This window comes from Hypanus sabinus, chromosome 2, assembly GCF_030144855.1.
Source record: "Hypanus sabinus isolate sHypSab1 chromosome 2, sHypSab1.hap1, whole genome shotgun sequence".
Lineage (NCBI taxonomy): Eukaryota > Metazoa > Chordata > Chondrichthyes > Myliobatiformes > Dasyatidae > Hypanus > Hypanus sabinus.
The window spans coordinates 175305376-175324510 of record NC_082707.1 but is presented as its reverse complement, the minus strand read 5'-3'; the positions used below and the strand labels follow the sequence as shown (position 1 = coordinate 175324510).

At 39.6% G+C, this 19135-nt stretch overlaps 1 protein-coding gene across 6 annotated transcripts in view; it reads left to right on the top strand.

Annotated features, from left to right (window-relative positions):
* Positions 1–19135, top strand: part of six4a (SIX homeobox 4a) — a 54528-nt gene that overhangs the window by 22372 nt on the left and 13021 nt on the right. For 4 of the 6 annotated variants that reach the window (XM_059959888.1, XM_059959917.1, XM_059959912.1 and 1 more), the window contains exon 4: positions 212–4502. In XM_059959888.1, coding sequence (XP_059815871.1) covers positions 212–1029 — 818 coding nt within the window. In that variant the 3' untranslated portion in view covers positions 1030–4502. Of the gene's footprint in view, positions 1–211; positions 4503–14435; positions 14504–17818; positions 18052–19135 lie in introns of those variants that run through there. The other 2 variants (XM_059959900.1, XM_059959894.1) reach the window with 2 other exon arrangements.

Below are 19135 nucleotides of genomic sequence, written 5' to 3'. Positions count from 1 at the left end.
TTATTTTGTATAAATGAACATTTTATTCCCGCGTCCAGTTTAAGGAGAAAAAACTAACAATATAGAAATAACTGTGGCAGCAACATTGTACATTCTCATAAATCAGTACAATGTTTACAGTTTAAATAGGGTGCCTCGTGTATATGTTTTTACAGTGGGTTGTTATTACATGTACACTTCAATATGATTTACACTTTATCCTGTTTTACAGGAAACATTTTAATAACAAATACATCTGAGGGAGGAACATTCCTAAGCAGTACTGCAGCCAGTCTTCAGCAAGGTAAGGTTTTCTTGGCTGCCACACTCCCTCCAAATGCAGTGATGTGTGCATTACCTAATTCAGGACAGGCTGTACCTCCAGTCAAGCAAGAAACAGTGGATGGGGGCCTAATCTTTTCACAATTGATGTCTGTGAGTGGAAATAATCAATTGAATGTTAATACCTCGACTGGGGATCAAGCTGTTACAGCACTACAAACTCAATCATCGCCTCTGGTAAACACAGGCCTTTCTCACAGCCTGCCTTTGACTTCCTCCAATCTACTGAATACATCAAACACCTTAAGCTTCAGCCTCACAGTGAGTCTTCCACTGTCGACAACTGCATCTCTAAATTGTGATCAGCATTTGCCATCTACTGAAACAAATGCAGTTCCTGCGTCAATGGCCAACAATGAATATGCTACACTCCAGAACTGCAATCTGCTCTCACACTCCAGCCAAGAGACTGTAACAGAATCTAATAGTGGAGCTTCTGACATGCGAGATAAACCCAGAAATCCCATCTCTGAGGAGGCACATGTATTCAGTAGTGGGCATGTGTCAGTACTTCACCCCCCTGTAAAAGAAAACTACTTGGTCGTCTTGGAGAACAAACCTAGTAACCATCTGACAGTGATGGACTCTAAATCCAAATATGTTATAAATGATGTGGTTAATAATGTCTGCAAAGAACTAGAAACAGAAGAAAAAGAACTAGCGAAACTTCAAAATGTTCCCATGGATGAAGATATCGGTGATTTATAACACTCAATGCATATGCGGCTAGCTTTTGCAGATTAAACTTTTCAGTAGTTTCCGTCCTTGCATTTTAAGGCATCCTAATACAGAAGTGGTTTTGGTAGCAAACTTTATCTGCTTCGTAATTTTTTAAAAATTCACAGATTGATTGAGATAACTGTTACACATTTTTACTGGAGTCTTGAGAATTCTTAGTTTTAAGTTGGTATTTATTTTCACGAAGTATAAAGATGGCAAAAAAACTCATCTAGTCAGTTGAACTTAAGAATATGGTTTGGTTATTGTTTTCAAAGCACATGTCTATTATTATTATTATTATTATTGAATCTATCAGTTGTTTTATATGCATGGTTTGATATCAGCCAGCCATCAGCAAATGTTAACACTATTTTCAGCATTTCCAATGCACTGTCCACAAACTGACACATATATAATGAAAAAAAGCAGTTTGCCCCTCCTCAGACAAATGTTTAAAGAAATACTCTTCAAATGTAATTTATTCTCTGCATATTTTCAAACAGCTTCTTTTAAGACGGTACCAGAATCATATAGGAAACATTTTTGACATTTTTTAGTATGACTATTAACTGACAATCAATATCAAAACTAGAACTATAACTAGAACTACCATAACGGTATAAAAACTTATCTTTAAATATCCTGGAGTCTAATAAAAACTGTGACAATTGACAGGAAGTTTCCCTTTCCTGTTCACCAACCTGCACAAAATACTAATGCAGATGGGATGTGGTGTAAAAGTGAACATCTCAAATTGGTACAATCCATGAAAAAAGCACTACAAGGAAACTTTATTTTTTATTAACTTTTATGTGCATGTGACTAGTTCAATTAACTACTTGAATCTTGGCTAGGGATATCATGTTTTGTGGTGTTTCTGTGCATTGATTTGAGTCCCTTTTCACATAGTCACTGGGATTACTCAAAGCTGTCATACTGTTAATCAATATCAAAATTAAAAGTAAAAAGACTTTAATATCTTTGTGCTTTACAAAGTACCCCTTTATCTCTTTTGTTGAAGTACAGTACTATTCTGTTTCATTGATGTAATGCATAACCGACACCAAAATTCCCACTTAATTTCAGTTGATTCCTGCTCGCTACCAGCATATAATCAGTGGCCGATTTATTAGCCACACCTGTTAGGTACACTAAAATCTTCTGCACACCACTGCTGTGACGTGTGGTTATCTGAGTTACTGACACCTTCCTGTCAGTTTGAACCAGCCTGACCATTCCCCTCTTACTTCCCTCAATTAATGAGGCATTTTCACCCATAGAACTGTAAACTAGAAACTGTCAGATGTGAAAATCCCAGGAGAGCAGAAGTTTTGGAGGTACTCAAACCACCCCATCAGGCATTAACCACGGTTAAAGTTACTTAGTTCACACTTCTTCCTCATTCTGATGTTTGGTCTGAACAACACTGAACCTCTTGAACATTTCATTTCTGCATTGAGTTGCAGCCACACGGTTGGCTGAGTAGATATTTGCATTAACTAGCAGGTGTACCTTATAAAATGGCCACTATATATTGGATTCCGTTGCATTTTAAGCCAATTTTTAAAAATTTCAAACATTTGTCTTTGATTATACAGGGAGCTTAAACTGTTAGGTTGTCATTAATCAAGATTTCAGATTATGCACACAATGTGGTTATGTTTTCATGGTTTATATGATCTTCCCCAATCATTAAGTGCTACAGCATTGCAGTTTTCCTGTCTGAAATTAAAATAGTCACAGAACCACCAAGATAGGTCAAGATATCACTCTTTGTTGATTCGTAACACTTTGGTCTTCTAAGAAGCTCCTGCCAGTTATGTTAACAGCCAACAAAATGTAAATATAACATTTCTATATCAGCAAAATAATACTGTAGGTATATACAGTAACAATAATCTTGAAGTGAACACCTTTAGCTTTGGTCAGCACGTTTAATGAAGTCCTTTTCAACTGTTTGAAATGCTGTTACTTTGCAACCTAACTATCATTCAGAGAAACACTTTATTATCAATTTCTACCAGGCAATCTAATCCCACTTCAAAAATTCAACAGCCATGGTACTAAGTTCAATTATAATCATACCTTTTAGTATGCATACCTGTTTCTTGCAAATTTAACTTGCCAAAATTTGTTGCTGTTTTTAAAATCTAAGAAATCGGATTGTTGGTACAGACACTCATGTTTTTCGATTACTTGAACCTCTCCCTGATCCTGTGTGCCTTATGACGTTTTTAAAAAGTGTAAACACATATTTTCTGTTTGTGAAATGGAAATTCTGTAACTCTTCATATATGCAAGTATGTTCAATATCTTAATATGCCTTCTTGCATTCAGTGCCTCTTCGGTTTAAAATTTATTTCAAGAATGTTAGGCATCTGAAAACCTGTCTAACTCATTGAAAAAAGAGGGGGAAAAAAAACTATTGTTCTCCAAACAGAATTGAATTGTAGCCAAGTATGACTTTTTTTGATATGTGAAGCCTGCCTGTATGTTGAGACAATCTCCATATTATTTGGATAAGCATATTTTTATATGAGCATAAAGTTTCCCAGAGCAAATGACAATGTCAGCAGGAGGTTTGAACAAAGATTTTAATGATGCTCACCTTAAGATTTGTTTTAAAATTTAAAACCTCGATCAAAGCATCAATTATTTTTTAAAAATCCTTTCCAAAAACAACTGTTTTGCAGATAGTTTAAGGAGGAGTCTTGGAAAAAAAGATACTCCACAGTTCTTCTTCTATAGTAAATATTGGGTTTGTGTACTCCAGCATCAACATACCAGCTAGTAAAATAATTTGGTCTGATTTACCTTAAATCCTAGTCACCTCTTTTCACATCATCTTTTGAACTGCTGACCTTTGAACATGTAAGGTATGAGACAGTGCATTATTTATACTTTTTTTTAACTCTTATTCTAAACGGTTCTTGCAAAAAACATTTTCATGATTCTTAAAATAATTATTGGGGTGTGAAGTGATGTGTATCACTGTGTCACCTCCTTATCTGACTGCACATGAAGAAAAGTAGTGTCTTTTCGATATCTAGGAATTTCTTAGTTAATGTTTTGTAGCTTACTCTTGAGGGGTACTAATTTAAAGGGAAGGTTTAATTAGCCATTGCAAGTTATATACTTTGATTTCAAGTCTGTTTTACTGTATGGTAGATTTGGCATGAAACTTTATAAACTTTTTAAGTTGTATAAACATAGACGTAATCAAACCAGTGTGAGGTATATGGATAGCTAAAACATCTATACTGCACTAACTTCTTGGTGATGGTACATTGAGCATGTATTCGTGTTTTGTGTTCACCCTTATTATACCAAAGATATTTTAAATGATAGTTTTGACATATAATCTGGTTTGTCTATACTGTTATATGACCTTTGTTTATATCCTGAAATGATTTGAACTTATTTTTCTAAACTCTATACTCAATGAACTTTATATTTATACATTTTGTATTGTCCTTTGTTTTAATTTATTGCAGTTCATGAATGTTTTTGAACCTGTGTATGAATTCAGAACTTGGGTCAGATTATTGGCTGGTTGACTGAACTTTTGCATGGCCAGCAATTATCGTCATAATAGCTTCCTTTCTCGTTTGTTAACATGACAACAAAAGACCTCCTTTCAGAGCAAGGTGACATATAATTTGTCTTCAGGGCATGAAAGGATAATGGAGAGAAGGCAGGAGATTGGAGCTGAGAGGGACATGGGTCAGCCATGATGAAATGGCGGAGCAGACTTGATGGGCCAAATGGCCTAATTTTGCTCCTGTAGCGTATGGTCTTATAACTTTGTTGTCATCGGAAGCCTTGTGGTATTTTCATTTGAGTTGGAAGCCCCAGCTATAGAGAGCATATTTGACCCATCCCTACAGATGTATAAATCCAGGTGGGTTTGTGGATAGTTGAGATGAGCTAGAGCTCTGGCAGAGCAGCTTTCTCTGTGCTGCATCAGACAGTGGGTCATACCTGCTGCTGCTGGGTATGCAGCAGTTGTAAAGCTTCACTCACCACTGGCGTATTGGGGGTGACGTGTGAGGCTACTGCTGTGATCTTAAGCGAACAGAACACCACGCAGGGATTGAATCAAATAGTTTGTCTCAGTGTTGTACTTAAATATTCAGCCACTGACAGGGAGAATTATTAAATCACTGTAGAATCAGGTTGAATCCAAAGCTATGAATATGTGATCGCTCTGATATTTTAATTACTTAGATTGAATAAGCCAATTCTTTTGTAGTGGCTGACACTTAGGTATGTTTAGATTCTGCTGAGGGGCGTTTCAGGATAAACTGCAGGAGTTTAATGCACAGAGGAAGAAGTTGTTCCTTGCTAGCTTTTCATGCACATCACAACTTGCTGTTACTTTGCAAGCAATGCAGTAGTGGCTGATAGAAAACAATAAATTGCCATTAGAATTTGTTTTAGAGCTGATGGAAATGTCAGCTGAAGAGTCTGGTGCCTTTAAAATTTTCAATTATACAAAATATTGTTGGAATATTGTACTTAGCAGCACAATAGCTTCCTTCATTCTCCAGAAAAGCACCAGACTCAGCCTTGGATCTGTGAATAAATGCCTCTCTTCCTCTGATCTTCCAGTAACAAAAATATTCTGATAGTTAGTTGGAAACTGTCACAACTCAGTTACATGTCTGCTTCCTGGCAAGTCAGGTGAAAATATTCTTTCCGTCTGTTGCAGAATGATTTTGGGCTTCAGAGTCATAAAATGATAAGCTGATGGGCTGAGGTTAGATGAGATGTTACATTTTGTGTATAAACCTAACCTCAATGAGGGGTAATCAGTCAGTTCCCAAAACTGCATTGATAATTAAAATATTTTAATAATATATGTGGTCTCCAATTTAGTCTGTTTGCATTATTAACAACAACTGGCTTGATATCTCAGGACTTCAAGAAACCCAGCAACTGGTTTGGGAAGAAGCTAAGAATGATTACCCTGATTGGAGAGAGTGTGGCTGGTGTCCCTTACTTGGGGTAAATGTCTCAGATTAGGAGAAATTTCTTCATCTCAAAGTATTGTGACTCCTTGGAATTATTCACCACAAAGGAAAAGTATATGCAAGAGATTAATAAGTTCTTGGATATCAAGGGAACTGAGGGGTAGCATGTGAAAGTGAATTTGTGGTAGAAGATCAGTCTTTATCTCACTGAATGTCAAATGTTACATTTAAATCACATAGCCAATTCCATTTTCTAGTAATCTTACATAAATGCCTCCAGCTCTGCCTGTGAGCTATGGAAAGTCTGCACCAGCCTGTGTCAGATTGTCTGCTGTAGATCCCTTCCTGGAATCCAAGCCTGTCGCTCAGCCGGAACAGGTGGCGAATATGTCAAATCCAAGAAACCCAAACTTGTGTTTGAGGTCCAGTGCGTGTGGGAGGGGGGGGGGGGGATCTCATGGACTTGCTGTTTGGAATCCCATATCCCCTGCCTATGTAATCCATTCCTACCAACAGCCATCCCGAAAGCTTTTGAGATGGTTGACCATTTTACAAATCAATCTCAGCATTTGTAAAAATAAACAAAGGAATCTCAGAGAGAACCGGTTTAGTGTCATTACACTGATAAACAATAAGCTGGCTTTTATCACTACTTGTTTTCCATGATGTTGTCACCTGCATCTCGTCCATTTCATGCACGTCAACCCTCACCCCATGCTCTCCACCCCAATATAACAGCGATAAAGTCCCTCTTGTCTTCATTTACCACCCCACAAGCCCACATCCCCAAAGGGATCCTACCATCAGGCTCCACGACTCTGCTTTCTGCAAGGGTTACTCTCTCCCTTGTCCACTTGTCTCTCCTCACCTTTCTCCCTCCTGGCACTTATTTCTGCAAACATGTGAAGTTTTACTCCTGCCTCTACATCTCCTCCCTCACCAACACTCAGAGCCCTAAGCAGTGCTTCACCTACCGGGATCATTTACTGCATCTGGTGCTTCCAGTGACACCCGACACAGGTTGAAGGACCACCTCAACGAGCATCTTCTTTCAATATGCCCCAACAGCCAGGATCTCCCATAGCCAACTCTTTCAATTCCACATGCCATTCCCATACTGACACATCTGCCCACAGCGTCCTCTTCTGCCACAATGAGGCCACGCGCAGGACAGAGCAACAACACCTCATATTCCATCTTGGTAGTCTCCAAGCTGACAGTATCTAATTTCCAGTAAATAGGACAGGTAGAAATGAAATTCTAAAATGTGATTGACAACTTTCTAAAATAGAATATTATGATGCGCCAACCACTTTACACATCTTCTAATTATAATGTGCATTTTTAATTCACTGATCAGGCACACAGGTTATATTGCAAATAATGTATTTGTGGTAGCATGCCTCACCCTTCCAGTAACTGGAGTCAATAGGTGGATTTTGCACATACTCCCGTGAATGTGTGGGATTTCCTTTGCTTATGCCGGTTAGCTCTTCCATTTGGAAGAGTTGCAGGTTGGTAGATTAATTAGCCACTGTAAATTGCTCTAATGATATAATCGGTGGGGGTGCATGATGCATTGAAAATAATGTGGGATTGTACATTGAAGGCTCAGTATCTGTGTTGTATAACTATGAAAAGTAGAGAATGAATTGTTAAAACTATTCAGGTAATATTTCAATTGACAGACAATTAAAGATTGGCAATTTTCATTCGTTTTGGAATTGTATAATTACAAACTTTATTACAAGTACTGAATTGGTAGAGGAACAAAGTGCATACAAACACTTAATCTGGCTGGTTTTTATTTTGACTTGCCATTCTGAACAAGTGATAAACTGGTGCAAGATTTTTTTTTGATAACTGTCCAACGACAACTCAGCAAAATAGACAGAAGCACTCTGGCCCCACAGAATACTCAGCAACTGTTGTCAGTTGCTCTGGGCCAATCCTAGTTTGCTTCTTTCCATTTTTAACACTTGGCTTCCACCTTTTTTGCACAGTAGAGTTGCCTTCCTGTCCAAACTCTGAGCTGCCACTTCACATTTGTGTCATGCTGACTTCTCCCCAATGCCATTCAGATGAGGGATTGTCATTAAAAAGACCAGTCTTTCCCAATATACAACGGTCCTAATCTCCAAAATATTTCCTTTACATGTGTTCAATATCAAAATAAACAACCAGCTCTAATGTGAGATTTTTGTTTAATTCTTTTATCAATTAGAGATTGAAAACTGTAAAAGTGTGTTATCAATTACATTGCGCTAAAGGTTTCAATCCCTGCCTCTGTGCTGCCTAACCTCTTAAGCCTTGCTGCGGTACTGGCAATTTCCATGTTTCCTCTCCCAGTTCCATGCCTGGGAGATGTCCCAAAATGATTCGGAGTCTCCAGTGAGTTACACAAAATGACTGGGGTTCTTGCTCTTCTTGTTTCATCTTAGTTCTCTTTGCCCCAGAGTCAAGAGAGTATGAGGACAGGCAGCACATTGGCCAGTGCTCTTTGGGAGGGGAGGAGCTTTCCCAAGTATCTGGTAAGCAGGGAAAATATGTTTAAGAGCCTTGTTCAAAAGTTCATGCATTCTTCCAAAGTCACAGTTATTCTTAAACATTAACAGCAAATCTTATTTATTACAACACAGAAAGTGGTCTTGTGGCCCTCAGGACCATGCCAGCTCCCAGCAGAGCGACCTCATCAGTCCCACTAACTCCACTTAAATTCCTTTGCTGCTTATCTTCACTGAGAGATTGTCTATAGCAACCAACTAACCTAGCACAGCATGTTTTGGAGAGAACTAGAACGCCCAGTGGAGGACGTGTAAACACCACCCAGACTACCCATGGGCAGATCATTCGAACTCGGGTTCCCAGAGCTGAGTGGCAATGGCACTAACTGCTGCGGTGTCATGCTGTCCTTGGAATATATAACTAGGTGGAGAAGGTCATGATGATGTCTTATACTTAGTCATAAGGCTGTTTGGAAGCAGGCCAATCAGCCCACCTAGTCCATACTACCATCAGCCACCTGTTTTTACACTGGACCTACCTTAATTCCATTGTCCATTCATTCTTCAATCTCCCTCCAAATTCTGCCTTTCCATCTACACTCTTGGGGTACTTTGCAGTGGCCGATTAAACTACCAACCTACACGTACGTGTTCAGCACAGCATTGTGGGCCAAAGGGCCTGTACTGTGCTGTAGGTTTTCTATGTTTTCATGTCTTTGGGAGCACCCTCACACAAGGTCACAAGGAGACCAACTTCCCACAGGTAGCACACAAAGTCCGGATTGAACCCAGGTCTTGGACACATTGAGGTAACGGCTGAGCCAGCTGCAGCACTGGGTTACCTCTTAATAAAAGAGTCTTAAGTTCTTACAGTTTTACAATGACTTAAAACAGAAAATCCATTGATTTTAACTGAAGATGCGGAGATGAATATGACCAGCCATTGATGGCATTGTATATTTACAGTACCTCTGGTGACAAATGTCTAACTTCTGCCACACTTTCTCTTGGCAGTAAATGTATGGCAGACTGCATCGTAAGAGAGGAGTAATTCACATCATGAGATTTGAAAACAGGTCTACTTCCAGTGTCTGTGAGCTCTATCACAACAGGCATTCTCTGACTCTCCCTGTTGTTGAAGGCTCTAGGAGCAGGTATTGTTGCAGTGGCGGCTTTACCACAGTAGCAGCCTCAGCTTATGCCCTGAAGGATCTCAGGATTTGCTAAGTGCAGAAGTTTCCATGTGTATTAGATCTGCCAGAAGAAAGATGATTTCTTCATGTCTCCAGAGCGCAGGGCTGCCTCCAATTAAGCTCACTGCTCTGGCGTCCTTGCAGTTCTTCTAATAACTCATCCCTCAGCTTCAGGGCTTCCTGCCAACAGTGGTGAGTGATTGCCCCTGGGGTTGATTAGTTTAGTCTAGCAAAGGGTTGGAGTTTCTCTAAAGGCCTTGATAAAGATTATGTGTATTGTACTGAAACCAACTATGGCAGAAGCTATAATGGAAGCTGAAGAATCTTTCTAGGCAATTTATATGAATGCTGCAGGTAGCTAATTGATTTTAGCATGTAAATATAATGAGGACAAGTTGTTTCCAAAAGAACCAGGCCCCACCTCAAAAATTTCCTTACTTTAATCAATCAGGAATCTTGCAGTGCAGTTAAGTAGCTAGAAATTTACCTCTTATTTGGTACATCATTCACACGGTTTTGAAAATGTAAGTACCAAAAGGAATAAATGACATTTTGTATATCATTCTCATAAAGATTAGAAGTGAAATGCAAAACCACATTCAAGCACAGAAAATAAAAATTGGTTGCCTCAATAAACTGGTAGCCTATGTATAATCTTCTGGTAGGGCATGGACAATTCCATCTTTATTCAATTCCTTTATAGTGATGCAATAGCAGATTTGCTAATATTCTGAATCTATTGGATAGAGCAGTCTACAAGGCAAAATTTTTTATTTCATTCAGAACTGTAGCCATATTGTGTGATTATGGAGTTGATTTACTCATAAGTGAAAGCAACATTCAGACCTGTAAATATACTGGCCATTCATTTCAAGGCTAGAGATCATTTACAATTTCATGCTTTAAAGAGACAGTAAGACTTAAGAGAAGAGCATTCTTCCTCACACTTCTTTGCACTGGTATACTCATAAAACTACTTCCTTCGACTTATTAAGGGATTTATTATTGGAGATAAACAAATTGTACATTTTGCAGAAAAATATTAGAAGAAATAAACCAAGTTTATCCTGTCTTTACTCACCTGGATCCCAAAAATCACTGACTTCTAATTAGCCTTGGCTACCATTTACAACTTATAAAATTGTTCAGATGTTAGTAGACCATACATCAACTGTGCCATGCAAAGGTCAAAACACGGAAGCAGCTAAATTTCACAGCCACAGGAGATTAACTAATGCAGGCTATAGTAGTTGTGATCAATAAATAATTTACTGTATATGAATGATTGAGTTTTCATCTCAAAATCCTATATAACTTCCCATCTTAAAGTTATTATTATATAATCTACTTTTGGGAGTGATCTTAAAATGTCATTATTCTGGAAGAGAAGGTGTATCAAGGCTTAAAAGTTCTGAAGAAGACATGAGAGGCTATGAAGCAGGGGGCCATGGACCCCTTGCTTAATGGTATTGGTCCATGGCATTAAAAAGTTTTGGAACCCCTGCTGTAAAGAGATATACATATGTTATGTGAGCATGCATAGATCTGACAAATGAAGCAAACTGTCGGAAAAGTGTGAAATTGACAGTTTTGGTAGGAAACAGGAAAAGGCATAATATGATTAATAGAGAGTTTGCAAAGTTCTAGATACACCTGCTGGCTGTATTGGTGAATGATATGGAAATATCTAATATGTAATGAGGGAAGTTGATGGAAAGTTATCACATATTACTCAAAGAATTGAATACAAAATTATGGAGGTGATTTATCAGTTATTTCAGGCACTGATAAGCCCACACATACAGTGTAGAGTATTGGTTTTCAAATTTTAGGAAGAAGGTTAATGCATCGGAAGAGGTTTAAAGAGGATTTACTAGATTATTACCTAAAATAGTCAAGTTGTTTTAGTGGGGAGCATTGCACAGGCTATATTTCCATCAGTTAGAGTTTAGAAGAGTGAGAATTGTTTTTAAAACACATTAAGTGGAGAGGTGAGGTGAATTTTTGTTTCCTCAGTAGGTTGTGAGACTAAGTTAGTTAACACTTAGTTCCTCAAAGTGTTGTGGAAGTAGTCTCTGTTAAGGCAGGGGTTGAGAGGTTATTGATTAGAAAGAAAGTGAAGGTTACCACTGGTAAATGGGCATGGAGAGCTGAAGTTACAATCAGATCAGATGATGTTATTCAGTGATGGAGGTGGATATGAGGGACTTGAGGGCCTACCTCTGTTCCTAATTCTTTTTGTTGTTTTTTTTAACCTGTCCACACATGTGGCTGAATATTTCACTATAAATGTATTTAGATACTTGTTTCTTTTTTTATTGTGTCCCAAAGTTGTTGTTACCTGGACAACCCTGTCACAGGAATTTTCTTCAATCTCTCCAGCACTCTATTATCTAAAATGTTCATATTTTCTCACATTTTCAGTTTCTGCAAAGGGTCTTTGATCCAAAATGTTGGTTCTTTTTCTCTCTCATGAATGCTGCCTGACCTGATAAATGTTTCCGTCATTTTCACATTATTTCTTAGCAGAATCCTCTACGTATATAAACTTAGTGGCCATTTTAATGGGTGCTCCTGCTTATTAATGCATATATCTAATAAGCCAACCATATAGCAGCAACTCAATGCAAAAAAGCATGCAGATATGGTCAAGAAGTTCTTTTGTTGTTCAGACCAAACATCAGAATGGAGAAGAAATGTGATCTAAGTGACTTTGACCAGAGAATGATTGTTAGTGCCAGACAGGGTGGTTTGAGTATCTCAGAAACTGCTGATCTCCTGTGGCTTTCATTCATAACAATCTCAAGAGTTTACAATCTCAATGGTGCAAGAAACAAAACAAAAATCCTTTGAGCGACAGTTCTGTGGGCAAAAGTTCATGAGAGAAGTCAGAAGGGAATGAAGAAATCCAGTTCAAGCTGACAGGAAGGTGACGGTAACTCAGATAACCAAGTGTTAGAACAGTGGTGTGCAGAAGAGCTTCTCTGAAGGAACAACACATTGAACTTTGAAATGGTTGGGCTGCTGTAGCTGAAGACCACAAACATACAGTAGACTTAGTGGCCACGATATTAAGACAGGAGGTATTCCATCTCTGTCATATTCTTCACATTCTCACCACTCCAGGAAAAGACCATAAGATATAGGAGCAGAATTAGGCCATTTGGCCCATCGAGTTTGATCCGCCATTCAATCATGGCTGATCCTTTTCTCCCTCCTGAGCTCCACCCCCCAGCCCTCTCCCCTTAACCTTTGATGCCATGTCCAATCAAGAACCTATCAAGCTCTGCCTTAGGTGCACCCAACGACCTGGCCTCCACAGTCACCTATGGTAATAAATTCCACAAATTCACCACCCTCGGGCTGAAGAAATTTCTCCGCATCTCTGTTCTAAATGGGCGCCTCTCTATCCTGAGGCTGTGCCCTCATGTCGTAGACTCCCCTACCACAGGAAATATCCTTTCCACATCTACTCTGTCTAGGCCTTTCAGCATTTGAAAGATTTCAATGAGATCCCCTTCATCTTTCTGAATTCCAGAGAGGACTGACCCAGAGCCATCAAACGTTCCTTGTATGATAACCCTTTCATTCCCAGAATCATCCTTGTGAACCTCCTCTGAACCCTCCCCAATGCCAGCACATCATTTGAATTGAATTGAATTAACTTTATTACTTAAATCCTTCATATACGTGAGGAGTACAAATCTTTACGCTAGGTCTCCGTTTGAATGTGCAATGACAGTAATTTGTAATAAATATGTACAACAGGATAGTCAATATAACATAGAAATACAGTTGTGTCAACATGAATTACGAAGCCCAGTGGAAGAAACTGTCCTGGAGCTCATCGGTCCTGGCTTTTATGCTGCAGTAAGTTTCCCAGGTGGCAGCAGCTGGAACAGTTTGTGTTTGGGGTGGCTCAGTCTCCCATGATCCTTCAGGCCCTTTTTACACACCTGTCTTTATAAATGTCCTGAATAGAGGCAAGATCACATCTATAGATGCACTGGGCTGTCCGCATCACTCTCGGTAGAGTCCTGCAATTGAGGGAAGTACAGTTCCCATACCAGGCAGTGATGCAGCCAGTCAGGATGCTCTCAATCATGCCCCTATAGGAAGTTGTTATAAGTTGGAGGGCCATACCAAATTTCTTCAACCATCAGAGGTAAAAGAGGTGCTGTTGTGCCTTTTCCACCATACAGCCGGCATGTACAAACCATGTGAAATCCTTGGTGATGTTTATGCCAAGGAATTTAAAGCTGTTCACCCTCTCAACCCCAGATCCATTGATATCTATAGGGGTTAGCCTGTCTCTATTTCTCCTGTAATCTACAACCAGCTGCATTGTTTTTGCAACATTGAGGGAGAGGTTGTTTTCTTGACACCACTGAGTCAGGGTGATAAATTCTTCTAGTGTCGTCAGCAAATTTAATTAGCTGATTGGAGCCATGAGTGGCGACAGTCATAGGTATACCAAGAGTAAAGGAGGGACTTAGGACACAGCCCTGAGGGGCACCTATGTTGAAGGTCAGACGGGCAGAGGTGAGGGATCCCACTCTTACCACCTGCCATCGATCTGACAAGAAGTCCAGGATCCAGCTACACAAGGCAGGGTGAAGGCCGAGGTCTCTCAGCTTCTTGTCGAGCCTGGAGGGAATTATGGCATTGAATGCTGAACTGTAGTGCAAGAACAGCATTCTCACATAAGCATCCTTCTTCTCCAGATGCGAAAGGACAGTGCGTAGAGGACGGTTCTTGGATGAGGAGGCCAAAACTGTTCCCAATACTCAAGGTGAGGCCTCAGCAGTGCCTTATAAAGCCTCAGCATCACATCCCAGCTCTTGTATTCTAGACCTCTTGGGAAAAAGTTTCCTTTCCTAATCCTGTCTTCAATTTCTTGGTGATTATGTTTAACATCTTGTTTTATTCAACCTAAAAGTGAAAACAGTGACCTGGAAATTCGAACGTTTGAAGGGGTACTATCATGCAGCACACATTGCAATTTCATCAGAATTCATGAACTTCCAGGTTTTTGTGTGTCTGTGTCATGGAATGATGAAATGCCATGCATGGTATAGGTAAACACCATGTAGAACATGTCTGACACCAAGTGCCTGAGTGGAAAAGGCCTGAGACTATAACGTATGCCTTTAACAGAGGTTTGGGACTTTCCTCAGCGTTAGTTGAAAGTTGCAGGGCAAGGTGAAAAATAGTTTAACAAGGAAGAAGAGCTCCAACAAAGAATAATATAACCAGGAAACTTGCTGCACAGATAGCGGGCATGTGGGCCATCCATTTGTCCTTAATGGCCAAAATATTTGGTTAATTTTACATCCCAGCTCTCAATCCTTTGCCTTGTTGGTCACAGTAAAGCTGCATTAAAGCTTGACAAGTGTTTTAGTTATCAATCTATAAGAATATACGAGTGGGTGTAGAGGAGGTTTCCAAGAAAACTCATGACAGGAGTAGTTATAAGGAAAGAGCAGCAAGGTTGGGATTGTTAAGATCAGAGGAGGCAGAGAGGAGATTTAATGCAAGCAGCCTGTCCTGGTCCAACCAAATAGATGCCACAGCCAAGATGGCTCCCCAATAAATCCCTACACTTTTTTTTAGGAGGCTAAAGAAATTTGGCATGCCCCCGTTGACCCTTACCAATTTCTATTGATGCACCATAGAAGGCATCCTATCTAGATGTATTAGCACAAAGACGAGAAAGTCTGCAGATGCTGGAAATCCAAGTGACACATACAAAATGCTGGAGGAACTCAGCAGGCCAGGCAGCATCTATGGAAAAGAGTAAACGGTTGATGTTTTGGGCCAAAACATTGACTATTCATTCTCTTCCATTGCTGAGTTCCTCCAGCATTTTGTGTGTGTGTTGCTATTTGGATGTATGTCAACTACTCTGTATGTAACTACAAAAAACTGCAGGGATTTTGTGGATACAGCACAACATATAATGGAAACCACCCTCCCCTCCATGGACTCTATCTAAACTTTGTGATGCCTCAATAAAACAGCCAGCATAGTCCACCCATCCCACACATTCTCTTTCCTCTTCTATAGGGCAGAAGATACAAAAGCCTAAAAGTATGTGCCACCACACTTAAGCACAGCTTTGATCCCAATGATGTAAACCATTGAATGGTTCCCTAGTATGATAAGAAGCAAATGAGCCAGAAGGAAGGAAATTATAGCCCAGCTAGCCTGACTTTAGTGATTGGAAAGATGTTGGAGTCTATTATTGAGGATGAGGTTTTGGGGTACTTAGATACAAAGTCAGCATGGTTTTCTAAAGGGGAAATGATGTCTGACAAATCTGATGGAATTCTTTGAGGAAGTAACAGACAGGGTAGATGAAGGAGAGTCAGTGGATGTTGTTTATTTGGATGTTCAGGTGACCTTTGACAAGGTGCTGCACACAAAGCTGCTTAAGAAGGTAAGAGCCCATGGTATTACAGGAAAGATACTAGCATGGACAGAAGATTGGCTGACTGACTGAAGGCTAAGAGTGGCAAAAAAGGGGGGCTTTTCCAGTTGGCTGCCAGTGGCTAGTGCTGTTCCAACAGAGTTTTGGGACCTCTTCTTTTAACTTTATATGTCAATGATTTAGATGATGGAATTAATGGCTTTGAGGCCAAATTTGCAGACGCTATGAAGATAGGTGGAGGGCCAGGTGGTGTTAAGGATGCAGGGAGTCAGCAGAAGGATTTGGACAGATTGGAAGAATGGGTATAGAAGTGGCAGATGGAATGTAGTGCAGGGAAGTGTATGGTTATGCACTTTGGTAGAAGGAAAAAAGACATAAACTATTTTCTAAATGAGGAGAAAATTGAAAAATCAGAGGTGCAGAGGAACTTGGGAGTCTTCATGAAGGATTCCTTAAAGGTTAACTTGCAGATTGAGTTGGTGGTAAGAAAGGCAAAGGGGATGTTAGCATCCATTTCATGAGAACTAGAATAAAAAAGCAAGGATATAATGCTGAGGCTTTATGAGGTATTTGTCAGACTACATTTGGAGTACTCTGAGCAGTTCAAAGCCACTTATCTAAGAAAAGATGTGCTGACATTGGAGAGGGTCCTGAGGAGGTACATGAGAATTTTCCCAGGAATGAAAAGGTTAACAAACAAGGAGCATTTCATAGCTTTGGGCAAATAAAGGACATTTCACCGAAGAATGGGGGGGGGGGGGGTATCTCATTGAACACTACCAAATATTGAAAGACCTAGACAGAGTGGATGTGGAGAGCATGTTTCCTATAGTGGGGGGGGAGTCTAATAGCAGAGATACATCCTCAAATTTGAGGGACATCCATTTAGAACAAAGATGGGTAAGTATTTCTTAAGCCAAAGGCTGGTGGATCTGTGTAATTCATTGCCACTGACAGCTGTGTAGGCCAAGTCACTGGATATATTCAAGGTGGAGGTTGATAGGTTCTTGATTAATCAGGGCATCAAAGGTTACAGGGAAAGGGGTTGAGAGTATAATAAATCAGCCATGATGGAATGGTGGAACAGACTCAATAGGCTGAAGAGCCTAATTCTGTACCTATGTCTTATGGATAAATAGATCGTCGACTTCACAATCTATCTTGTTGTGTTTATTGCATTTTCTCCGTAACTGCAACATTTTATTCTGCTTTGTTATTGTTTTGCCTTGTTCTGCCTCAATGCACTGTGTAATCACATGACCTGTCTACATAGTGTGCGAGATAAGGTTTTCACTGTATCATATGTCAATGATAAACCAATTCCAATTCCGATCCAATATAAGATCACAAATACGTTTAAAGAGGTAGATAGCAGAGAGGAAGGAAAGTAATATGCATAGATTTCCGGTGAAGGGTGATTGGATTGATTATAGAGGAGGAAAAGATTTTCAACAGAATGAGCTAGGACTGGAATTTGTGCCCTGAAAGGTTTAAACCAGATCTGGAAACCCATTCGATGCCCAACACCAGAGGCATTGGAAGTGTAATTAGTCTAGATTGCTCTCTATCTGTTAACATGGATGTATTGAGTCAAGTGGCTTCATTTCAAAGTTCAAAGTAACATTTATTATAAAAGTATATATAAATTATACAACCTTGCGATTTGTCTTCTTACAGGGAGCCACAAAACAAGAGGCCCAAAAGAACCCAATGTAATAAAAGACCAACACGCAATGCACAGACACAGAGAGAGAGAAAAAGCACAAATCATGTAAACAATAAAAACAAGCAACAACATTCAGAATGAAATTGAGTCCATAGACGGAGCCTATGGAGCAGCCAGAGTAGGCCCACAGCCTCAGCTTCACACAGCGGGATAAATCGCCACAAAGGTCGTAGATACAGAGCCTGGAGCAGCAATTTGCCACACTGTGTGATGCCATTAATTTGGTTCCATGACAAACAATGCCAATTAAATGTTTGTATTACTCTCCTTATGGAAAACGTTGCAATACAGTCATTTAGCAGCAAGGAATGGAAATCTTTGAAGCAACCTTCCACATAGTCACCATTAATGACATTTACTCATGTAATACATCCTTCACGTATACACCAAAGTGGATGAGCCTAGATTTGTTTTCCTTTTGCTGTCATAAAGTTTCTTGTTTCCACAGATCCATAGTAAAACTGCATTCTGCCTTTGCAGCAAAGCATATAAGTTCCTTATCACATAATCAGTAATGCAGTGTGATTGATCTGTTTTGAAAAGGTCAAAGCGAGTTCCACAATGAGCCTCGCTTTAAAAATCAGCTACATAGAACTATCATGGATGCCAATATTTATGCAGGGAGCTTGTTAAGCACCATCAGTCCAAACCATAGACTAGAAAGGGCTTGGGCTTGGAACCCACATGTTGCCAAAGTGACCAGCAATGAACTGAAATGCTGGTGGCAGCTGAGCCAACTTTCTCTGGAGCTGAGCAGTTATGCTTCTTCTGACAATATGCTGGCCCTGCCTGAGTATATGATGCCCTCAAAAATGAAGGTTATCACAAAAGTACAAAATCAATTTACTGCAGGTGCTGAAAATCTGGTGAAAATGGAAAATGCTAGAGATATTTAATAGGTCTGTATCAGGAGAAGAAGAATTGACAAACTGGGTGGCAATATGATGAAAAGTCATCAATCTGACATGCTGGACCAGATATCACTGTAGAAGGTCAGTGGCCTCAAACAGAACCACTGATGTTTAGATCTTTAACTCTCCCAAGATCCTGTACAAGCACAGTCAAATATAGAAGTTGTGGACTTCCTGATACATTCTGAACTCCGAATCTACTGATTCATTCGTCACCTTAACTCCATGTAGAATTCAGAGCACAGACAATCATGCAGGTAATGAAGAGCTGTCTGTTGTAACTTGCACCTAGTCAGATCAGCTGTATGATTGAAGTCCCCATTGCTTTCAGTACAAATTGTAAAGGTTTTATTTAGG